General features: G+C 36.1%; 1 protein-coding gene across 1 annotated transcript; it reads left to right on the top strand.

Moving 5' to 3' along the window:
• The first annotated feature begins 13,630 nt into the window (after positions 1-13,630).
• On the top strand, positions 13,631-16,584 carry LOC112033918 (ABC transporter C family member 10). Its single transcript, XM_065767353.1, has 5 exons — positions 13,631-13,730; positions 13,902-14,050; positions 15,757-15,820; positions 15,890-16,129; positions 16,215-16,584. Exons 1-5 carry the CDS (start codon positions 13,631-13,633, stop codon positions 16,334-16,336), a joined length of 675 nt encoding a protein of 224 aa, XP_065623425.1. The 3' UTR covers positions 16,337-16,584.
• Positions 16,585-17,882: the final 1,298 nt, after the last annotated feature.

Here is a 17,882-nt window from a genome sequence, read left to right as displayed (position 1 = left end):
CCATGCAGCATCTCATATAGTCATGTACACATAACTACCAATACCCCATACAATCCTTTATTGGTATACTCCTACTAGCAGTGATACACACTAGCATGGATACACATTCTAACAGAAGACCTTACACATCAGAGCTTCATCTCTGGAGTAGATAGCCATCCTTTGATTAAAGTGGCTCACATACTCCACAGGGTCCATTTTACCATTATAAATGGTAAAGGTTGGCTGGTTAAAACGTCGAAGAAGTCTCGCTCCTTTGATCCTGTGCGTGAAGGGTGACCTAGAGATTTATTTCAAGGCTTTGCTCATAGCGTCATTCCCTACACCTCCTCGTGATGGGCTTCAAGGTTGCCTTTTGCGACGGTGCTCCTCTTCGTAGGAAAATGATTCATTGATTGGTGTTTGAGGTCTATGCTCATAAATGACATCTTGCTTGTCACCCCAATCCTCATCAGAATGCGAAGAAATCCATTTTCTCTTTGCATGGCACAACTCCCTCTTTAGCCTCTCAATTTCTAGTTGCATGTTGTTGTTCTTCTTTGTATAAGACATGTGACTTCCTCCATATGGTTGATTTCGCTCAGGGTGCGTAGTATGCACGCTACCTTCACGATCTTGTCTCTGCTCCAAATTGAGAAAAGGGTCTATGTGTTGGGACGCCCCAGATTCTGCTGGTTGTTGCCCTAGTTCAGCCATTATCAACTGTTTCTTTCATTTTCGCTCAAGCTCTCCCTACAGACGGTGCCAATTGTGGGGTTGAGATTTGTGGCCCAAGCCCAAAATAATAAATTCGTAGAGCGTGGGTGATAGAGTTAGGTTGATTATGGAATTAACAATGGTTGATTACAACCTCCAAGTATAAATCAGCATAAAGATATCCGTGAAGACAAAATGAATTGAAGTCCGAAGAGGTTTATGATAAATTGAATAGTGATTACAGTTCTTAGAGCTACAGTAAAGCTTTTCTTTTTCCTCTCTCATCTTTTTCTTCCCCCCCCCCTTTCTCAGGAGCCCTTCTTCTTTATATAGCATCCTTCCTCATCATCTCCATCGTCCACTTATTCTTCATTTGTGTACGTACTTGAATATATGTCACGTCATGTATCTTTTTTAACTCTTTGTGAGTGGCGGTAGCTAAGTTACACTGTTTAGGGGTCTTCTCCACATAAATGCGACCAGAAAAGTTGCTGCAATGCATTTAATACGGTAGTAGCAGCTTTCCTTTAGATATTTCTTTGTTCTTATTATCTCCAAACATACCCAGAGCTTATCTTTATCATTGGGGTTGCTAGGAAGATCATTCGGACCTCCACACATTTGATTGATCAAGACTATTTGTATTTGAGGAGTAAGACCTCTTCGGACCAATGGTAACCTCTTCGGATTGTACTCCTCCTTCGTTTCCAGGTATCTTTCTTCCAGATAGACTCCATCTCAACTGGTTCCTTCTCTTCGGACACACAGTAATCTTCAAATAGGGCCCTAGGCCCACTACGTAAGGTTGGGCTTCCCCCCCCCCCCACAGTTACCATGTTAGCAAAAGTGTCATTTAACGAACCCTCACCGTGGTTTTGGTGTTTGTGGTGGCTCCCTAGCTTGGTCACCGGTCTCTTCACTATCACCCGTTTGTGAACCATGTTTCTTCCCTCTCGGTTTTTCTATTCTTCGAAACCCAACCCTAAGCCAATCCCCATATGGCCTTTCACCAACTTTTGCCTATATTGAATTAAGACAATCCTTTGCCTCATGGCCTAACATGCCACAATTAAAGCACAGTCCCAATAATTGTTCATATTAGAATGCAATCCACACCTTATCTCCCTCCGGGTTAAGCACAGGAGCACCCTTCTGAATTGGCTTATCCAAGGGCAATTCTACTTGAATGTGAAGAAAACGAGCCTAGTTTGAAGCAATCGCCTTACAGTCAACATCCAGGACTCTCCCAATGCTACCACCAATATCCTTTCCTACATCTTTGTTGATGAGGTCAAATGGCTATCCCCAAACTTGTGCCTAAATTGGTATAAATTTAAAGTCCACCGAAAAAACCGTCATCCCTTTCTCCCACCATCATAGCAGCAGTAAATGGTTGTCGAAACTCCATAGGCCATTATTCAGGACCCAAACCAATTGGCTCTCCATAGAAAACTTAAATTGCAATAGCCCCTCGCCGACATCCGTAATCTTCAAGTCTTGGCCAAGTTTTCACAAAGACCGGATGAGATTTTTGGCAACCTAAATATTAACTGATTTCAAAATAAGAAAACGACCCATCAAACTTAGAGAACACTCCTCGAGTATCTTAGCACGATTATCAAATCAAACCTTTTTAACTTCACCCTCCTTCGCTGTCAAACTGAAACTTTGAAGCCTTTCTATGAAATCTGAATCCATGAAAGGATTCGAAAGGGCACTCACAAATTATGTCTAATAACACAAATAGAGAGTATAGACCGATAAAAGGATAATAAAAAGAAAGAAAGCAAAATTTCCACACACTGCTCAACTTGTGATGGAGGGAAAATCCACTACCCAAAAGTAGAAGAAAAAGCTTATCCAAGATGAGAGGAAAAGCTCCTACAGAGAGGAGAGGAAAAAATATATTGTCTTTCACTTAGAGGCAATATATTATGGTTTACAACTAAATTCAAACACATATTAAATTGTATTGAATTTAACTACCCATCGAAAAACTATACTTAAATTTTGTCATTTTATTTATTATATCATTGAAATAGCACAAATCACATTAATTGGAATCTCACTTTGTAAGTTATTTATAGCAAAATTTGTAGTAGCTTAATAATTTTCTATTTTACTATGAATAATGCTATGAGCACAACAAAAAGCCATAATAATTTCATAATATTCTCTAACTTGCTCATGAGTTCTCCACAATTTTCAATTTAATTTTTTTAATATGTTAATTTAAGAATGTTGTAAAATTATTGTGTTTTTTATTGTGTTTGTAGCATTACTCTTTTTCAATAAAACGGATTAGAAATGACTTCTCACTGTCAATTAACCTACTCTTCATATTAAACGGATTCCTAGTAATGTCAATTTAGAAGCTCTCTCATAACATAAATATTTCCGAAGGAATTAAAAAGAATGGCATTTTTCAAACTTCGCAATTTTGAATTAGTGGTTATCTTCTTTCTACTCTTTAAGATCTACGAGGCTTACCTTTTCTTTTGACATGAGTCGTTTATTAACTGATTGAATAATGTCGACAGTACTCATTCCGTCCTTGTTCAAAGCCATCCAAGCGGTTCTTCTGTTATACTTATAGGCCAACATGATTAATAGCTCATAGTGCTCTTTCATGGCAGCTAGATGAAACGGTGTGTTTCCATCTTTATCATGCTCATTTATGAGATACTGAAAGGCCAATGTCTCTAGGAAAAGCTTCACCGTATTTCCTTGTCCACTTTCCGCCTACATGGACTGCTGTACGATTCTTATTGTCAGCAATGAGTGTTTTTATTACAACATGTCCTTCCTTAGCTGAAATGTGAAGAGTAGACATGCGTTCTCTGTCCCCTATGTAAGCAAGGGAAATGTTTTCTTTCAAAAATAGTTTCACAACTTCTACATGGCCAAAGATTGCAGCATAATGAAGAGGAATCCATCCAAATTCATCCTTCCAGCATTGCGTTTGGAGATTTCATTAATATAGCTTCCAAAAAATATATAAAGAGAATGTCAGAGAGAGATTCATGTTAAGGATTTGCTAAAGTTATCATGTGCTGATGAATAGCAAAATTTATTACGTTCTCTAATTAATTCACATTTTGAGTCATCAAGAGATTACAAGGATTAAAAGAATTTTGTTCTTTTTCTTCTCTATTTATTGAAAGGATACCAAATACTGTTGAGGTAAAATAAATAAATAAACAATAAGGTTGTGTTTTGTACCTCTACTTTAGGAATATATTCTATTAGCAAAATGAAAATTTCTGATATATTCTATCAGAATATATTTTTCTCAAAATTTGTGTTAGGTTATGCTAAACTTAGAATAAAATATATAAAAAATAACAACAAAACTAAAATAGGCCTTCATGTTTGTAAGCGTTTTTCAATAATTATTCAGATTAATGAAATTCAAACGTTTTGTCTCTCTTTTCTCTGGTGAATTCTAGATAATCTCTCTTTATAGATTTAAGAAATTCTCATGAATTCAAGGTTATTTTTCAAAAGTAAATATGTTTTATTTATTATGTTCAAGAAGTTGACATGTTCTATTTCTTGTCACTTTTGCTTCTTGTAATAGTAGTTGGGATCAAAGTCTTGACTTATCTTAGTCTAGTGGTTAATTTATGAGACTGTAGCAATTCCACTGACATAAATTTAGCAATATTATGTGATGTAAACAAGCACTCAAAAATATCTTTGCTAGGATGCCGCATGGAAACAATAGGGATAACTACCGCGAAATTGTAATTTGTCATGGAAGCCTATTGGTAAAAAAATTTCATATAGGCCTTATAAAAGAATTGCAAATTTAATGGTTATTTTTATAAAGAATATTTTCTTGATTGGTTACCTGATCTAGAGAATTTACAGTAGAATTTTTACTCAATTTAAGTGTCTTAGAGAATTCGCATCAGCCAAGTAGCATTTTCAGTCAAAGTTGGTCCAAAAAAAACCTCTCTCTCTCTCTCTCTCTCTCTCTCTCTCTCTCTCTCTCTCTCTCTCTTCTCTCTCTCTCTCTCTCTCTCTCTCTCTCTCTCTCTCTCTCTCTGATGAGAAGAAACCAAGTCAGATGGAGAACATGGGTATGTGTTTGCCTTTACTTTTGTGTGTTTAATGGGAGAGAAACGTGTGACCTTCACCCTTCCTATTTTTTTAATAATACTAAGTTTTTACTATAAAAAAAACTATAATCATTTGGCACGATAGTCACTCCACAAGTATAAGTGCTTAAGGGGTGTGAGGGGCAAGAGTCAGGGTTCAAGTATCTAGGAGGGAGTTTTCACACATATATACACTTAGATTATGTTAGAATAGAATTTTTATCTTGTATATAAAAATAAATAAATAAAATTAAGATTAGATATAGTCTATTCTTAAAAATAAAATAAAATAAATAAAAAAAGGATAATGATAAGTTAATGGATATTAATAATTAAAATTTAAGGGATAATCTCTTAAATTGAAAGTAGAGATGGTTAACAAATAAAACCATGGAAAATTTTGAAGATTAAAAATTATAATGGGAAAAGTAAGACTGAAAAAATGAAGATTTATTGTTAATGAATTAAAGAGTAAAAAAAAAGGAGAATTAAAGAAAGAATAATAATTGAATGAAGAAATAATATTTAAATAAGATAAAGTAATGATAGAAAGTCTGTTAGAAATTGTATTTGAAGAAGTAGGTAGACAAAAACTAAAATTTACCGTTTAGTAATAAACAAGTCCAAGCTATAATTAATAACGTTAATTCAGCAAAAAAAAAAAAGAAGAAGAAGAAGAAGAAGCGAGAATCATGTTATATCAAGGCATTCAAGTAAGGGATATAGTAGATTAAAAAACAGATTGAGTATGAGATATGTAATAATGAAATTATACACTAAAGATATGAAAAAGGAAAAGAAAATTTCTTTTTAGTGTAACTCAAGTGACATATATGAAGGAAGTAAAAGCAGAAACGTTAAGAAATTGAAGTAATAAAAGAAAGCAATTATATATGTACTAAAGAATATGTTAAGAGATTTGTAAGTTGAACTGATATCGTCTGAAGCTCTCAACGAAGACAAGGACTCTATTTGGGCTTTTATGAGAATGAGTCAAAATATCCCTCATTAGGGGCTCAGCAGGCCCATGGATAACTAGCCCACCATTCTTCACCCCGTCCATATCCGGCCCGTTAACATCAGGTCCGTCCACAGGGGGCCCGTGCAAATGATGGATCCGTTTATTCGGGCTCAAGAGATACTTTTCCCCTTTCAGTGATCATGACTGATGGTGATAGCTCGATGCCGAGGAGTTTATATACTATATATAGCTCATCCAAGTAAAATAAAATAAAATTAAATTAAAATTGTTATTGTCCAATGATCCAATGTTTACGATACTTTTTATTTTTTATAATAGGACAAAGTTTAGTTACAAAATTAGTTGTACCTAGACTACAACCTTACTCAATGTCATTAAAAACCATTTTTTTGCTAAACTGTCTAATAAAACCATTTACACTTTACAATAGAATTCTCTATCATACAAATGTTGTGCGGAAACGCAATCTAATAGCAAGCACACATAATTATCTTCTATTTGTAGATAATATTATAGATTAATGGACTCACTGATTTTGAATGTGATCATGACTGATGGTGATAGCTCGATGCCGAGGAGTTTATATACTATATATAGCTCATCCAAGTAAAATAATATAAAATAAAATAAAAATTGTTATTGTCCAATGATCTAATGTTTACAATACTTTTTATTTTTAATAATAGGACAAAGTTTAGTTACAAAATTAGTTGTACCTAGACTACAACCTTACTCAATATCATTAACATCACAACATATTTCAAAAATCTAATCATTATTGCATGTTCTTTACACTTCTAATATACATGTCAAATTTTGTGTCAATCAATCGAATATATTATTTACTATATAATCTATAAAATTATATTTTATGCATAGTTTTAAATTAAAAAAAAAAAAAACTTGCAATTTAAACAATTTATTGATAGTATTGTTATTGATCTTTAATTTTTTTAAAAATTTTACATGCATGGAGGAATATGAAGAAAATGTAATTTAATAGTAGATTTGTCAAAATTTATCTCCAATAAAAAAATATTACTCGATATTGAGTAATGTTGTAATTTTAAGTTATAACCAATTTTATAAACTAAACTTTGTTTATAAATCTTTAGCTACGTTTAAGTGAGGCAGATGTCATGTGAAAACTTTTCATAGGTAATGATTTGATATATTCCAAAATTAGTGTGACTTTCTCTATGTTATATATGTCACTCCTTTTAAGGACGCCATGATAGCTGGATTTGGCTCCTTCAATTCAACATGGCGTTGTGCGTTAATTATGGCAGTAGCTGGTGGCAACTAAACTTGCTACCATCTATCATTACAATTTTCCCCCCTCCTTTTTTATCATTCGAAATAAAGTGCAAGCTAAAAATTTCAATACTCTATGCTTACATACTTAGGAAAGAACTCTTTTGGGGTCATGAGGAATCCTGATTTGACTTTATCAGACAAAGCATGACAAATAAAAGATGTAGAATATTGTAACAAATAGTTAACTATAGAAGATTACAACATAAGTAGTCCATCTACAATAGCATGACCCTCGTCACAATTTGTCAAACCAACCCCAAAAAAACAAAACTCATATCATATGGTGCAAAATATGATTTTAGTTGCAGTAATGGTGTAAATATACATGGAATTGTCATTAATTAGAATAATAGACATAAAGGTAAAAGTCTTTTTTTTGGGAGGAGAGAAAGGTAAAAGTCATTTAATTACAATAAAATAAATGATATGCTTATAACATTTTTACAACAAATCATAAGTAGTAGGTTGTTATTGGTTGTTATTATTGGAGCAAAAAAGTAATTTTAGTGTTAGGTTCAAATTTGAACCAGTAATAACTAACCGCTTATAATTTGTTGTGAAAATATTGTAAAAATGTTATGGACGTAGCACATCTCTTACAATAATTATTGGCATGGACTTTTGATGAAAGCCAAACAAATAGCACATTTATCACATCACAATCACCTTTCATCTAAATAAGGACAAGGCTTTAAATTAGATGCCAATATTATTTATTTTGATTATCATTTTGAATAAATACAAACCCATAACTTGTTGCAGTGAAAGATGGCAAATGGTGGAAAATAAATTAAAGTGATATTAGAAGAAGGTTTATGTGAAAGACTGCAAGTAATTATTCACCATTCACAACTTCACATTTCAATAAGTTGTAAGAAAAAGATGAGATTTAATTGAACTACGGAGCATTTGGCAAGTTGTCAATGTAGTTTAGTTATTATTAGTATTAATTAGGGTGCATGGTTGAGAATAAAAGGTGATGACAATATGATACTTCATTACAATTACTAAAACGGTCCTGTTAATCATCCATTTATCCTAAAACGACAAATCTGGTTTTCTAAAACGACAAATCTGATGGTTTTCTAGTAATTAGTGTTAGGTTCTAAGAGCATTAGCATTGGAGAATGCTAATGCTATATTTAAGGTGTTTTTAGCATTTCAACCCTTAAAAACTGCTGCATTAGGAAATGCTAAAGGCAAGAATTGCAAATTTTTTGCAATTCTTGCTATAGTGCAATTCTATCTTTAGAATTGCACTGTAGCACAATTCTAAACCGAATAAGTAATTTTTTATTCCATATCTCCTTCAGTCCTCTCTCCCTCTCACTCCCACTCTGTCTCTCCGTCTCCCACTCCATCTCTCCCTCGTCTCTCTTTCTCTCATCTCACATCTCTCTTTCTCGTTCAAGGCTTGCACTGGAGACGGTGGGTATGGATCGGTGTGGTGGTGGGTTGGGTGTGCTAGAGAGGGCTCGTGGTGGTGGTGGGTTCGTGGTTTGATCTGGGCATGGTGGTGGGTTGGGATCGATTGATGGTGGGTTTGGATCGGCGTGGATCGGGGGGCTGGGTGTGCTGGATATGGCTCCGATGGGTTTGACAAAGGTTTGAATCGGAGAGGGTGTGGGCTGCTGGAGATGGCTCTAATGGGTTTGATAGAGGTTTGAATCGGAGAGGGTGGGTTGCTGTGTTTGACCGTGGCTTGCTATGTCGTGCTTGGTCGGCGAGGTCTAGGTTCTGCATTTTGGTCGGCGTGGGTCACGGTGGCTTCGGTGATTATTATTTTTGAATGGGTTTGCTCCGGTGGGTTTCAAATCGGCGATTGTTGTTGATGGATTTGCTCCGGTGGTTGTTGATGGGTTGAGGTGTCGTGGCTGTGGTTGTTGATGGCTTGTGTGTTGCTAGAGGTTGAGGGAGAAAGAGAGGAAAAAAAAAAACTGTTGAAAAGCGCAGGAAATGAGTCTGAAAAAAAAAAAAAAAATAACAGTTATAAAGAAATAGTAAAGAAAGATTAAAAAATAATATTTTAATAAAAATAGAATTTTGGGATGTAGGAGGTATTGTAAAATTAGATGGTATAATGATAAAGTGAGGTTTTGGAATGGTAAAATAGAGTAGCATTAGCATTTTCCAATGCTAATGCTCTAAAGGTGTTTGCCTTCATACATACTTAGACTTATCAAGATCAAGATTGATGTCAAGAGCTTGGTGATTACTTCAGTTGCTGCATAAAAGCTTAAAGAAAAACACAAGTGAGAGTACTTGTGGTTTTTGTGAATCCAAGAAAGAAGTAGTTCGTGGACTCGGAGCTGTCATGTGGTCATAGTAGTAAGTTTTCTACTAAGGCAGTAATAGGATGTTAGCAGTCTAAGTCGCTATTATAAAACTTCAATTTTTTCATAGTGAATCTGTTTTAACTTGAGGATAGTTACGTTAAATCCTTCCCATGTTTTTTATCGATTTGGTTTTCTTAGATTATCATATCGTTGTGTTCTTTATTTTCCACACGGTTTCAATGATATGATTTATTTGTGTTAACCTAGATTTGAATAATTTACCTAAGTTAATCACTTAACTAAATAACTAGGTTAATCTGTTTGTGTTTAAGGGGTCTAAAAACGTACAATTAGCCCTTTATTTTATTTTATTTTATTTTTTTGAGAAACAATTAGCCCTTTATTTTGTGGTTGGCACTACGCATTTATGAATGAAGAATTGAACATTACAAGTGGTTTTTGCTTCCTTAAGAAACTGTTTTGGGAGCATATATTAGTATCACCTAACTTTATTAAATAGGAAATCGACGCAAAGTGACAAAGCCAACAAAATAGTAATTCTTCCCAACTCTTCAACAATCTCACATGTCAATCTACCTTCTACCTTCCACTATCACGGAACCAAAATCAAATAACCAAAACCTCTACGGCTCTACCTTCTCTTATCTCTTTGAATCATAATTTAAAGACTAGGACAACAAAAACCACTGACTCACAGACTCATACGTCTCACAAGGGATCATGCAATCCTAATATGTTGTTAATCCACTAGTGATGCATTCCTCAACACGTCTCCTTTTTAATTTTATTTTTATTATATAATCCATGGTATCCAAATCTCTTTAAATATATGGCTATTACAAGGAGAAATTCTCTTACAGTGGCCCTAAGATACTGACAAGAAATTTTGAATTCAAAATCTCATGAATATCATAGGTCCTAAGAAACTACTAAGCCAACCTCTTGAAGTTTTAACCTATGTCTTCTAACTGTCGGATTGCTATCTTTAGGCCACTTATGACACTATTCTCTACCAATGTCTCCCCGCCATTGATGTCGTATTCCTCTGATCACCATATGATAAAGAAATGTAGTTGGGTGTTGCAATGGACATTAATTTGTCTCCGACGCTTATTTTCACATCCAATCAAGTTGTGTCTATTTAGGGATAGGCCTATCAATGTTGGGACGAAGGGGAGTCCCCGGCCATTTTTTTCTAAATTATTTTTTATATTAAAGAATTGAAGTTTTTCTTCCTAAAATTTTATTAGCCCAAAGAGGTTTAAGAAAAAAAAAATTAAAAAGAAATAGTTAGTTAGGCTGCTACTTGTGGCTCTCCTCTAAATTAAAGACTTTTTAACATAAAATCTTTTTAAAAAAATTTGCTGCCTTTGTTTTTAGCGTTTAAACAATTATTAGGTTTTGAATGTATTTCAGTCATTTTAGAGATCTTAGAATTTTTATTTAGAGAAAATTTAGCTATAAAATTAGAAATAGTCTAAAACTACAACATTACTCAATATCATTAATATTACTATATATTTTGAAAATATAACCGTTATATTGCATGTTTTTTACGCTTTTAATACATATGTCAAATTTTGTGACAATTGGATATTATTTACTATATGATCTATAAGATTATATTTTATTCATAATTTTAAACTACAAAAACTTACAATTTAAACAATTTATTAATGACATAGCTATTGATCTTTAATTTTTTTTTAAATTTTGCAAGCATGGAAGATATAAAAAGAAAATATAATCCAATGGTAGATTTGTCAAAATTCACATCTAATAAAAAGATATTAAGTAAGGTTGTAGCCTTAGGTTACAACCAATTTTGTAACTAAATTTTGTTTTTTTTTCTTATTATTTTAGATGTATTAATGGGATTTTGTTCATTTTTGAAGTTTTCGTGGGTATTTTGTCATTTATGAGGTTTAAGAGTATTTTGGTTATTTAAAAAACTTTTGAAATTTTTTTTACTACTATAAAAGGACTAAAATACTTTTAGTGTTAAAGAGGAAGTGTTTTTCTGATCAATAGAAAATGATATTGGTTTAACCAAAATTTTCAACTACCCAAAACATCCTAATATGAGGAAAATTGATGTAGGATAGAATCTACTATTTAATTTTGTAATTTAGTAATTTTGGTATTTTTATGTAATTTTTGTTTTTTTAGGTTTAGGGTATTTATTTCCTTGTTCTTGGATGTTTTTAATGCTTTTTAGGTCAAATTTGATTTCTATTATGGTTAGATATTAATTAGGACTTATTTTGGAATATATTTTCTTGTCTGTTAAATTAATTTACATAGCCCTTAAATAGACCCCTAAATATGTAACGTTTTTCCAGAGGTTATTATTAATAAAATTCAGAGTTTTCTTAAACTTTTCTATGGTGGATTCCAAACCTATCACCTTGGATTTTAGGAACCTCTTGTGAATTTGAGGTTTACTACCTGAAACTAACAATTTAGTTTCTGTTCCATCAAAGAGAGCATTATGTGTGATTTTTTCAGGCTTCCAAGACATAGAAAAATGTATTTTCAGAATATGTTTTATGCTTACACAAGTTGGACCTAGGCCTATTGTATTGTCCTCTAGCAGTCAAGGTAGTAATTATCCTTGTTTAGGTTTATCGTATATATTAAGAATCCTAACCCTACTTGTAGTTGTAATATTGTAGCCATCGTAACCTTAGACTTAGCCTGGCTAGGATTAGCTCACTACACATCTCTTTAATATATTCAGTAATATATTCAGTGTAATACGTACATTAATGTAAAGATGTTAAGTAGAAATTCTATCTTGTAAAAAAAAAAAAAAAAAAACATTGATTACATTCTCTCTTTCACACGTATTCTCCTCTTTACGTTTTCTGAGTATTTTTCAAATGGGTTTGGACTTTTCCTTCAAAAACATTTATAGTGTACATCAGCTTGCGTTTCCATTTCCTACACTGATGACTGACTTGCAGCGTATTATTTATTATATTATTTTTTGCATTATAAAAATGCTAACCCCATTGTTTCACATTTCTGATTTACATTCCTTCACACAATAATTACATTTTTTCTAAGTATTCACATTTGTTTAATATATAAACTTTAAATGTGTGAAGTAAAATTATTAGATTCAGACTAATTGAAACTGATTACAAACAAATATGCACCTAGAAATCCAAAAGAGAGCTGAAAATGTTAGCATCAATGACAAGACAGAACAGTAATAACTACATTGTAAACCTACATATGGATCCCAAGATGTTCTATAGGTGAACTGATTGAGGAAGCATGAAAATAGGTCGAAAGTATAGTTAAGAACCCCTCTATATTTACTGCTTCATTACAATCTGAAAGGGGAAAATATCTCTTAAGCCCGAATAAACGGATCCATCATTTGCACAGGTCCCCTGTGGACGGACCTGACGTGAACGGCCGGATATGAATGGGTGAAGAATATTGGGCTATTGTCCATGGACCTGCTGAGCCCCTAATGAAGGATGTTTTGACCCGTTCTCATAAAAGCCCAAATAGGGTCCTTGCGCTAGTAGGACTCTGGAAATCTTGTATAATTGGTAAAAATCTTCCGCATAAAGAGGAGACTTGTTCATCACGTTTAGGATTCTACAAGAGGAGTCCTATAAGGAAAAGACTTCCGCCCAAGGAGGGAATGTCAACCTCAAGCCACTATAAAAGCCCCAATACCCTCACAAGCCGAGGTACGCATAATTAACCCTCTCTAGCACTCTAGAGTTGTGAGCATTCTTTCTAACTTGACCTTCGGAGGGTATTTGGCCGGCACCACACCGGTGCTCTCTATTAGGTCCTCTTTTTTCTTGTGCAGGTGTCGTTTCGAGGGTACGAGCATTGTGCAACTCACTGTTGATATTTTCGGCATCATCAGTTGGCGCCGTCTGTGGGAAACGCCTCTAAGTGATTAAGCCACATTATCGTTTCCCGGACTAAAGGGTTGCATGGTACTCACTCGCTCAATGGCAACTACTAATGACGTACAAGGAGAGGAACCACCCACGACTGCCCTCGAGAGACAAGTTCAAACTCTCGGTGCCGCCGTGGAGCGTCTCACCAAACGGAACCTCGACTTGGAAGAACAGCTGCGCCAGAAGAATGCGGCACTAAATGGCCGACCAGAAGATCAGGAAGGGACTAGCGCTCCAAACAGGAATCAGGAGAGACCCGAGGGCAGCCACGCCCCAAGCAGGCCGGAAGGGCAGCACGTGAGCATGCCATCCCTCACGGATGCGACTCCACCACATATAGCCGCAGAGATGCAGGCAATGAGGGAAACAAATGGAGGTCATGATGAACGCCCTCAAGGGGCGAGTATCCAGTGACCTTGACGATCTGGTCAATCGTACCGATTCACCCTTCACTGCCGCCGTGAACTCCTTCCCCCTACCCCACAAGTTTCACATGCCGAATATAGATAGCTATGACGGGATGAAGGATCCTCTTGATCACTTGGAAACTTTCAAAACCCTGATGCACCTACAGGGGGTACCGGACGAAATCATGTGCAGGGCCTTCCCAACTACACTGAAGGGTTCCGCGAGGATTTGGTTCAGTTGGCTGACACCGAACTCAATCAGCACTTTCAAAGAACTAAGCGCTCAGTTCACTTCGCACTTCATAGGGGGACACAGGTACAAGAAGTCTACAGCATGTCTGATGAGCATCAGACAGAGAGAGGACGAGACGCTAAGATCTTACATAACCCGTTTCAATAAGAAGCCCTCTCAATTGACGAAGCCGACGACAAGATACTGATGGCAGCTTTCACGAACGGATTGCGGAGGGCAAGTTTCTGTTCTCACTATACAAAAACGACCCCAAAACCAAGTCAGAAGTACTCTACAGGCCACCAAATACATGAACGCGGAAGACGCGCTGCTTGCGCGGGAAGAAAGGCCCAAGAAGAGAGAACGCCAGGCGGACATGCGCCAGGACCAAGGGCAGAAAAGACAGAGGACAGGGACAGAGGGACGACAGACGCTCGAAACCCCCGATTGGAAGGTTCACTAGTTTCACTCCCCTGAACGCCCCGATTGACCAAGTCTTGATGCAAATCAAAGACGAGGAGAAGCTGACATTCCCGGGAAAACTGAAGAGCGACCCAAGTAAACGGTCGCGAGACAAGTATTGTCGTTTCCACTGAGATCATGGCCACGACACGGCCGAGTGCTACGACCTAAAGCACCAGATTGAAGCTCTCATTAGACAAGGGAAGTTGCAGAAATTCATTAACAAAGAGAAAACAGACCGTAATCGCCAAGAGCCAGCCCCCCGGAGGGATAACGAGCGTCCGAGACCCCCTATGGGAGACATAAGGATGATAGTGGGGGGAACCGCATCTACTGGTTCTTCCAAAAAGGCTCGAAAAATGTACCTAAGATCGGTCCCGAACGTCCACATGACGAGCTCGAGGCACAACACCACACGGATGGAAAGCCCTATTATAGGATTCACCGAAGAAGATGCAAGGAGGCTTCATCATCCGCACGACGATGCGCTGGTCGTCAGCATACGTGTGGGGGACTACAACGTCCATCGAGTGCTAATCGACAACGGCAGCTCAGCAGACATTCATACTATCCAGCATTCCAGCAAATGGGGATAGACAGAGCACGATTGGTGCCGGCAAGCGCTCCCCGTCGGCTTCGGAGGAACCAGGGTATTCCCAATAGGTTCCATCGTCCTCCCGGTAACGGTGGGTGATTACCCGCAAGAACTCACTAGGAATGTAATGTTCCTCGTAGTAGACTGCTCATCCGCTAACAACGGTATTCTTGGACGACCCACACTTAATTCATGGAAAGCAGCAACATCCACATACCACGAATGATCAATTCCCAACGGACTATGGGATTGGAGAATTGCGGGGAAATCAGGCAATCGCCCGAGAATGCTACATAGCCATGCTAGAAATGGAAGATCACCATCAGGCGATGTGTACTAGTACGCAACAGCAGCTAAGAGATGGAGAAACATACTCGACGATTCAAACAGAGGACAACCAGGCTGGAACATTGAGAGATGCCCACCCTGATAGTCATCCTCCACGAGTCCAACACACGCACCAGCATGGAACATGCAACAACCAGGATTGAACATTCCGCCTGCCAAAGCTGTGCGCCAGGCCCTCGTAACCTTCCTCAGGAGAAACCAGACATCTTTTCCCGCCTACACCAAAAATTGATTGGTGTCTTGGTTTGATGATAAAAAGCTATCATCAGGAGCGGATGTCATAGGATGGAACTCTTAAAAAAAAAAAAAAAAAGACATCTAAGATATAATAACAATTATACTAAACTTACTCTTTCCTAATTGAGTATTTCTTACTGTGTAACAGGTTCTAGGAAAATGTCAGCTTCGAGAGGCTATTAGTGAAAAAGAAGAGGGACTGAATTCCTTAGGTAAGAAATTGTGTGTGTAGCTTGTCCTTTCATTTTGTTTAGAAATTAAAACTAATAATCTATATGCAGTTATGCAAGATGGATCAAATTGGAGCCTGGGACAACGACAATTATTTTGTTTGGGACGTGCATTACTAAAGAAAAGTCAGATACTAGTGCTTGATGAGGCCACAGCATCAATTGACAATGCAACCGACTCCATTATCCAGAAAACTATAAGAACAGAATTGACAAACTGCACTGTAATAACAGTGGCCCATCGGATACCAACTGTCATGGACTGCACTAAGGTGCTTTCTATTAGTGATGGTGAGTGATGTCTCTACTTTCTAGTAAAAGAACCATGCCGGCTTATCAATGACAATGGTAGTAATAGATTATTTTGCATTAACAGGGAAAATAGTGGAGTATGATGAACCATTAAAGCTGATGAGCATGGAGGGGTCACTTTTTGGTCAGCTTGTCAAGGAATATTGGTCTCATTCTGCAAGTGGAAGTGTTTACTTGGAAAATTGATAGAAGCTCACTACATGCAGCAACTGGTTATAAGGTCCTCTCAATTTCCTAGCAAGACTATGCCTTGCATCATGTGATCGGAAATATAACTTAATTAAGCTGTGGAAAAGCTGCAAACAAAGCCATATGCAATTTCTTCGGGCCTTGTTATTAATTGGGTTAAGACTTAAGAGTATACATTTTCTCAAAAAAATTGTGTATCCCTTTGGAATTTTCAGAGTAGTTAATGTATCCCTTTCTTATAATGATGAAGCACATAATAAACCTAAAAAATAAGCTTATTTAGAAAGACCTTAATCCTTAACCATTTAAAGGGGGTTTAGTGGCTCAAATGTGCCAATTATATTAGTCTTATGACATTGATCACCAGTCCAATGATCGGAGATTTGATTAGTTTCTTTGAGGTCTATCTCACCATCCAAAAGGAAGACACGTCAACAGTTTTTTTCATTTCAAGTGATGCCGTAGTGTGAAACGACCAAAATGACTCATTTTGAAAAGAAGTGTATAGGAACTAAAACGATACAAAACACGTGATTGCATTGAGGGTATACCTTAACCTATCCATTATCATTGTTGTGGTTGTGCTAGGTTTTTTTGGTTGTTTTTTTTGTAATAGTCATTGTTATTGTTTGTTATTAAGGGGCGGGTGCATTCTATACTCTTCAAGCCGATTGAGAACTTTCAACCTTGCTGCTTCAAATAATCCTCCTCCCAATCCAAATCCAACATCCTGGAATTGGATTTGGAAAAATCTAGGCACTCTAAAACTCAAAGTTTTCTTATGGAAACGTGCTCATAACAAAATTGCTACTTGGAAGACGTATAATTTTTTCAAACTGATCCCATGAATATTAATTTTGTCCTAGATGTGGTGCACTCGTTAGCTCAATTGGTAAAGTCTGTTGTAGTAAAAAAAAGACTTGGGTTGGAATCCCATTTTTACTAAAAAGGAACCTGTTAGTGTCTTGACCGCCATTGGTCAAATAAAAGTTTGATACTTAATCATTCCTATTTCCTTTGGTTACCTATTCATTCTTGGTGTAAATATACTGTGTCAGTTTCCTTAACCTACCAAGGCAAGGCATCCTATGGTCTATTTTACTTTGTAATACTATCTGACAGTATTGTAGTATTTGGTTGGCAAGAAACCACTTAATTTTTAGAAATGAAACTATTTCTCCAAAATTAGTTGTAACTTAAGCACGGGTTTCAAATAGTTCAATTGGTTTGTCTCTTGTCATTAAACAAGAGATTTGGGGTTCAAATCTCGTCTACAACAAAAACCAATTGGTGTTTTGGCATGATAATAAAGAGTAATCATTCCAAAGGTTAAAATTTTATCTAATAAAGAGCAATCATTCCATAGGTTGAAATTCTATCGTATATATAAAAAAAAAAAAAAAAAAAAAAATGCAACTAAGTTAATCATGCAAATTTTTACACAAAAGCCGCAATTAAAAACTCTTCTAAGGTTGTTTGGATGTCTTGGTCTCTCCCTATAAATCCATTTGTAAAGCTTAACACAGATGGTCTCAATCTTTTG

The sequence above is a fragment of the Quercus suber genome, unplaced genomic scaffold (assembly GCF_002906115.3).
Source record: "Quercus suber isolate HL8 unplaced genomic scaffold, Cork oak 2.0 scaffold_797, whole genome shotgun sequence".
Taxonomy (NCBI): domain Eukaryota; kingdom Viridiplantae; phylum Streptophyta; class Magnoliopsida; order Fagales; family Fagaceae; genus Quercus; species Quercus suber.
This window is presented reverse-complemented; position numbering and strand designations above follow the sequence as displayed.

Bases quoted from the DNA above. Each gene is read 5' to 3' on its own strand.
- LOC112033918 (XM_065767353.1), top strand. From the start codon at position 13,631: ATGCCATCCCTCACGGATGCGACTCCACCACATATAGCCGCAGAGATG. The intron at 14,051-15,756 runs GTACAAGAAGTC...ACTGTGTAACAG, and splicing joins CACTTCATAGGGGGACACAG to GTTCTAGGAAAATGTCAGCT. The intron at 15,821-15,889 runs GTAAGAAATTGT...ATCTATATGCAG, and splicing joins AGAGGGACTGAATTCCTTAG to TTATGCAAGATGGATCAAAT.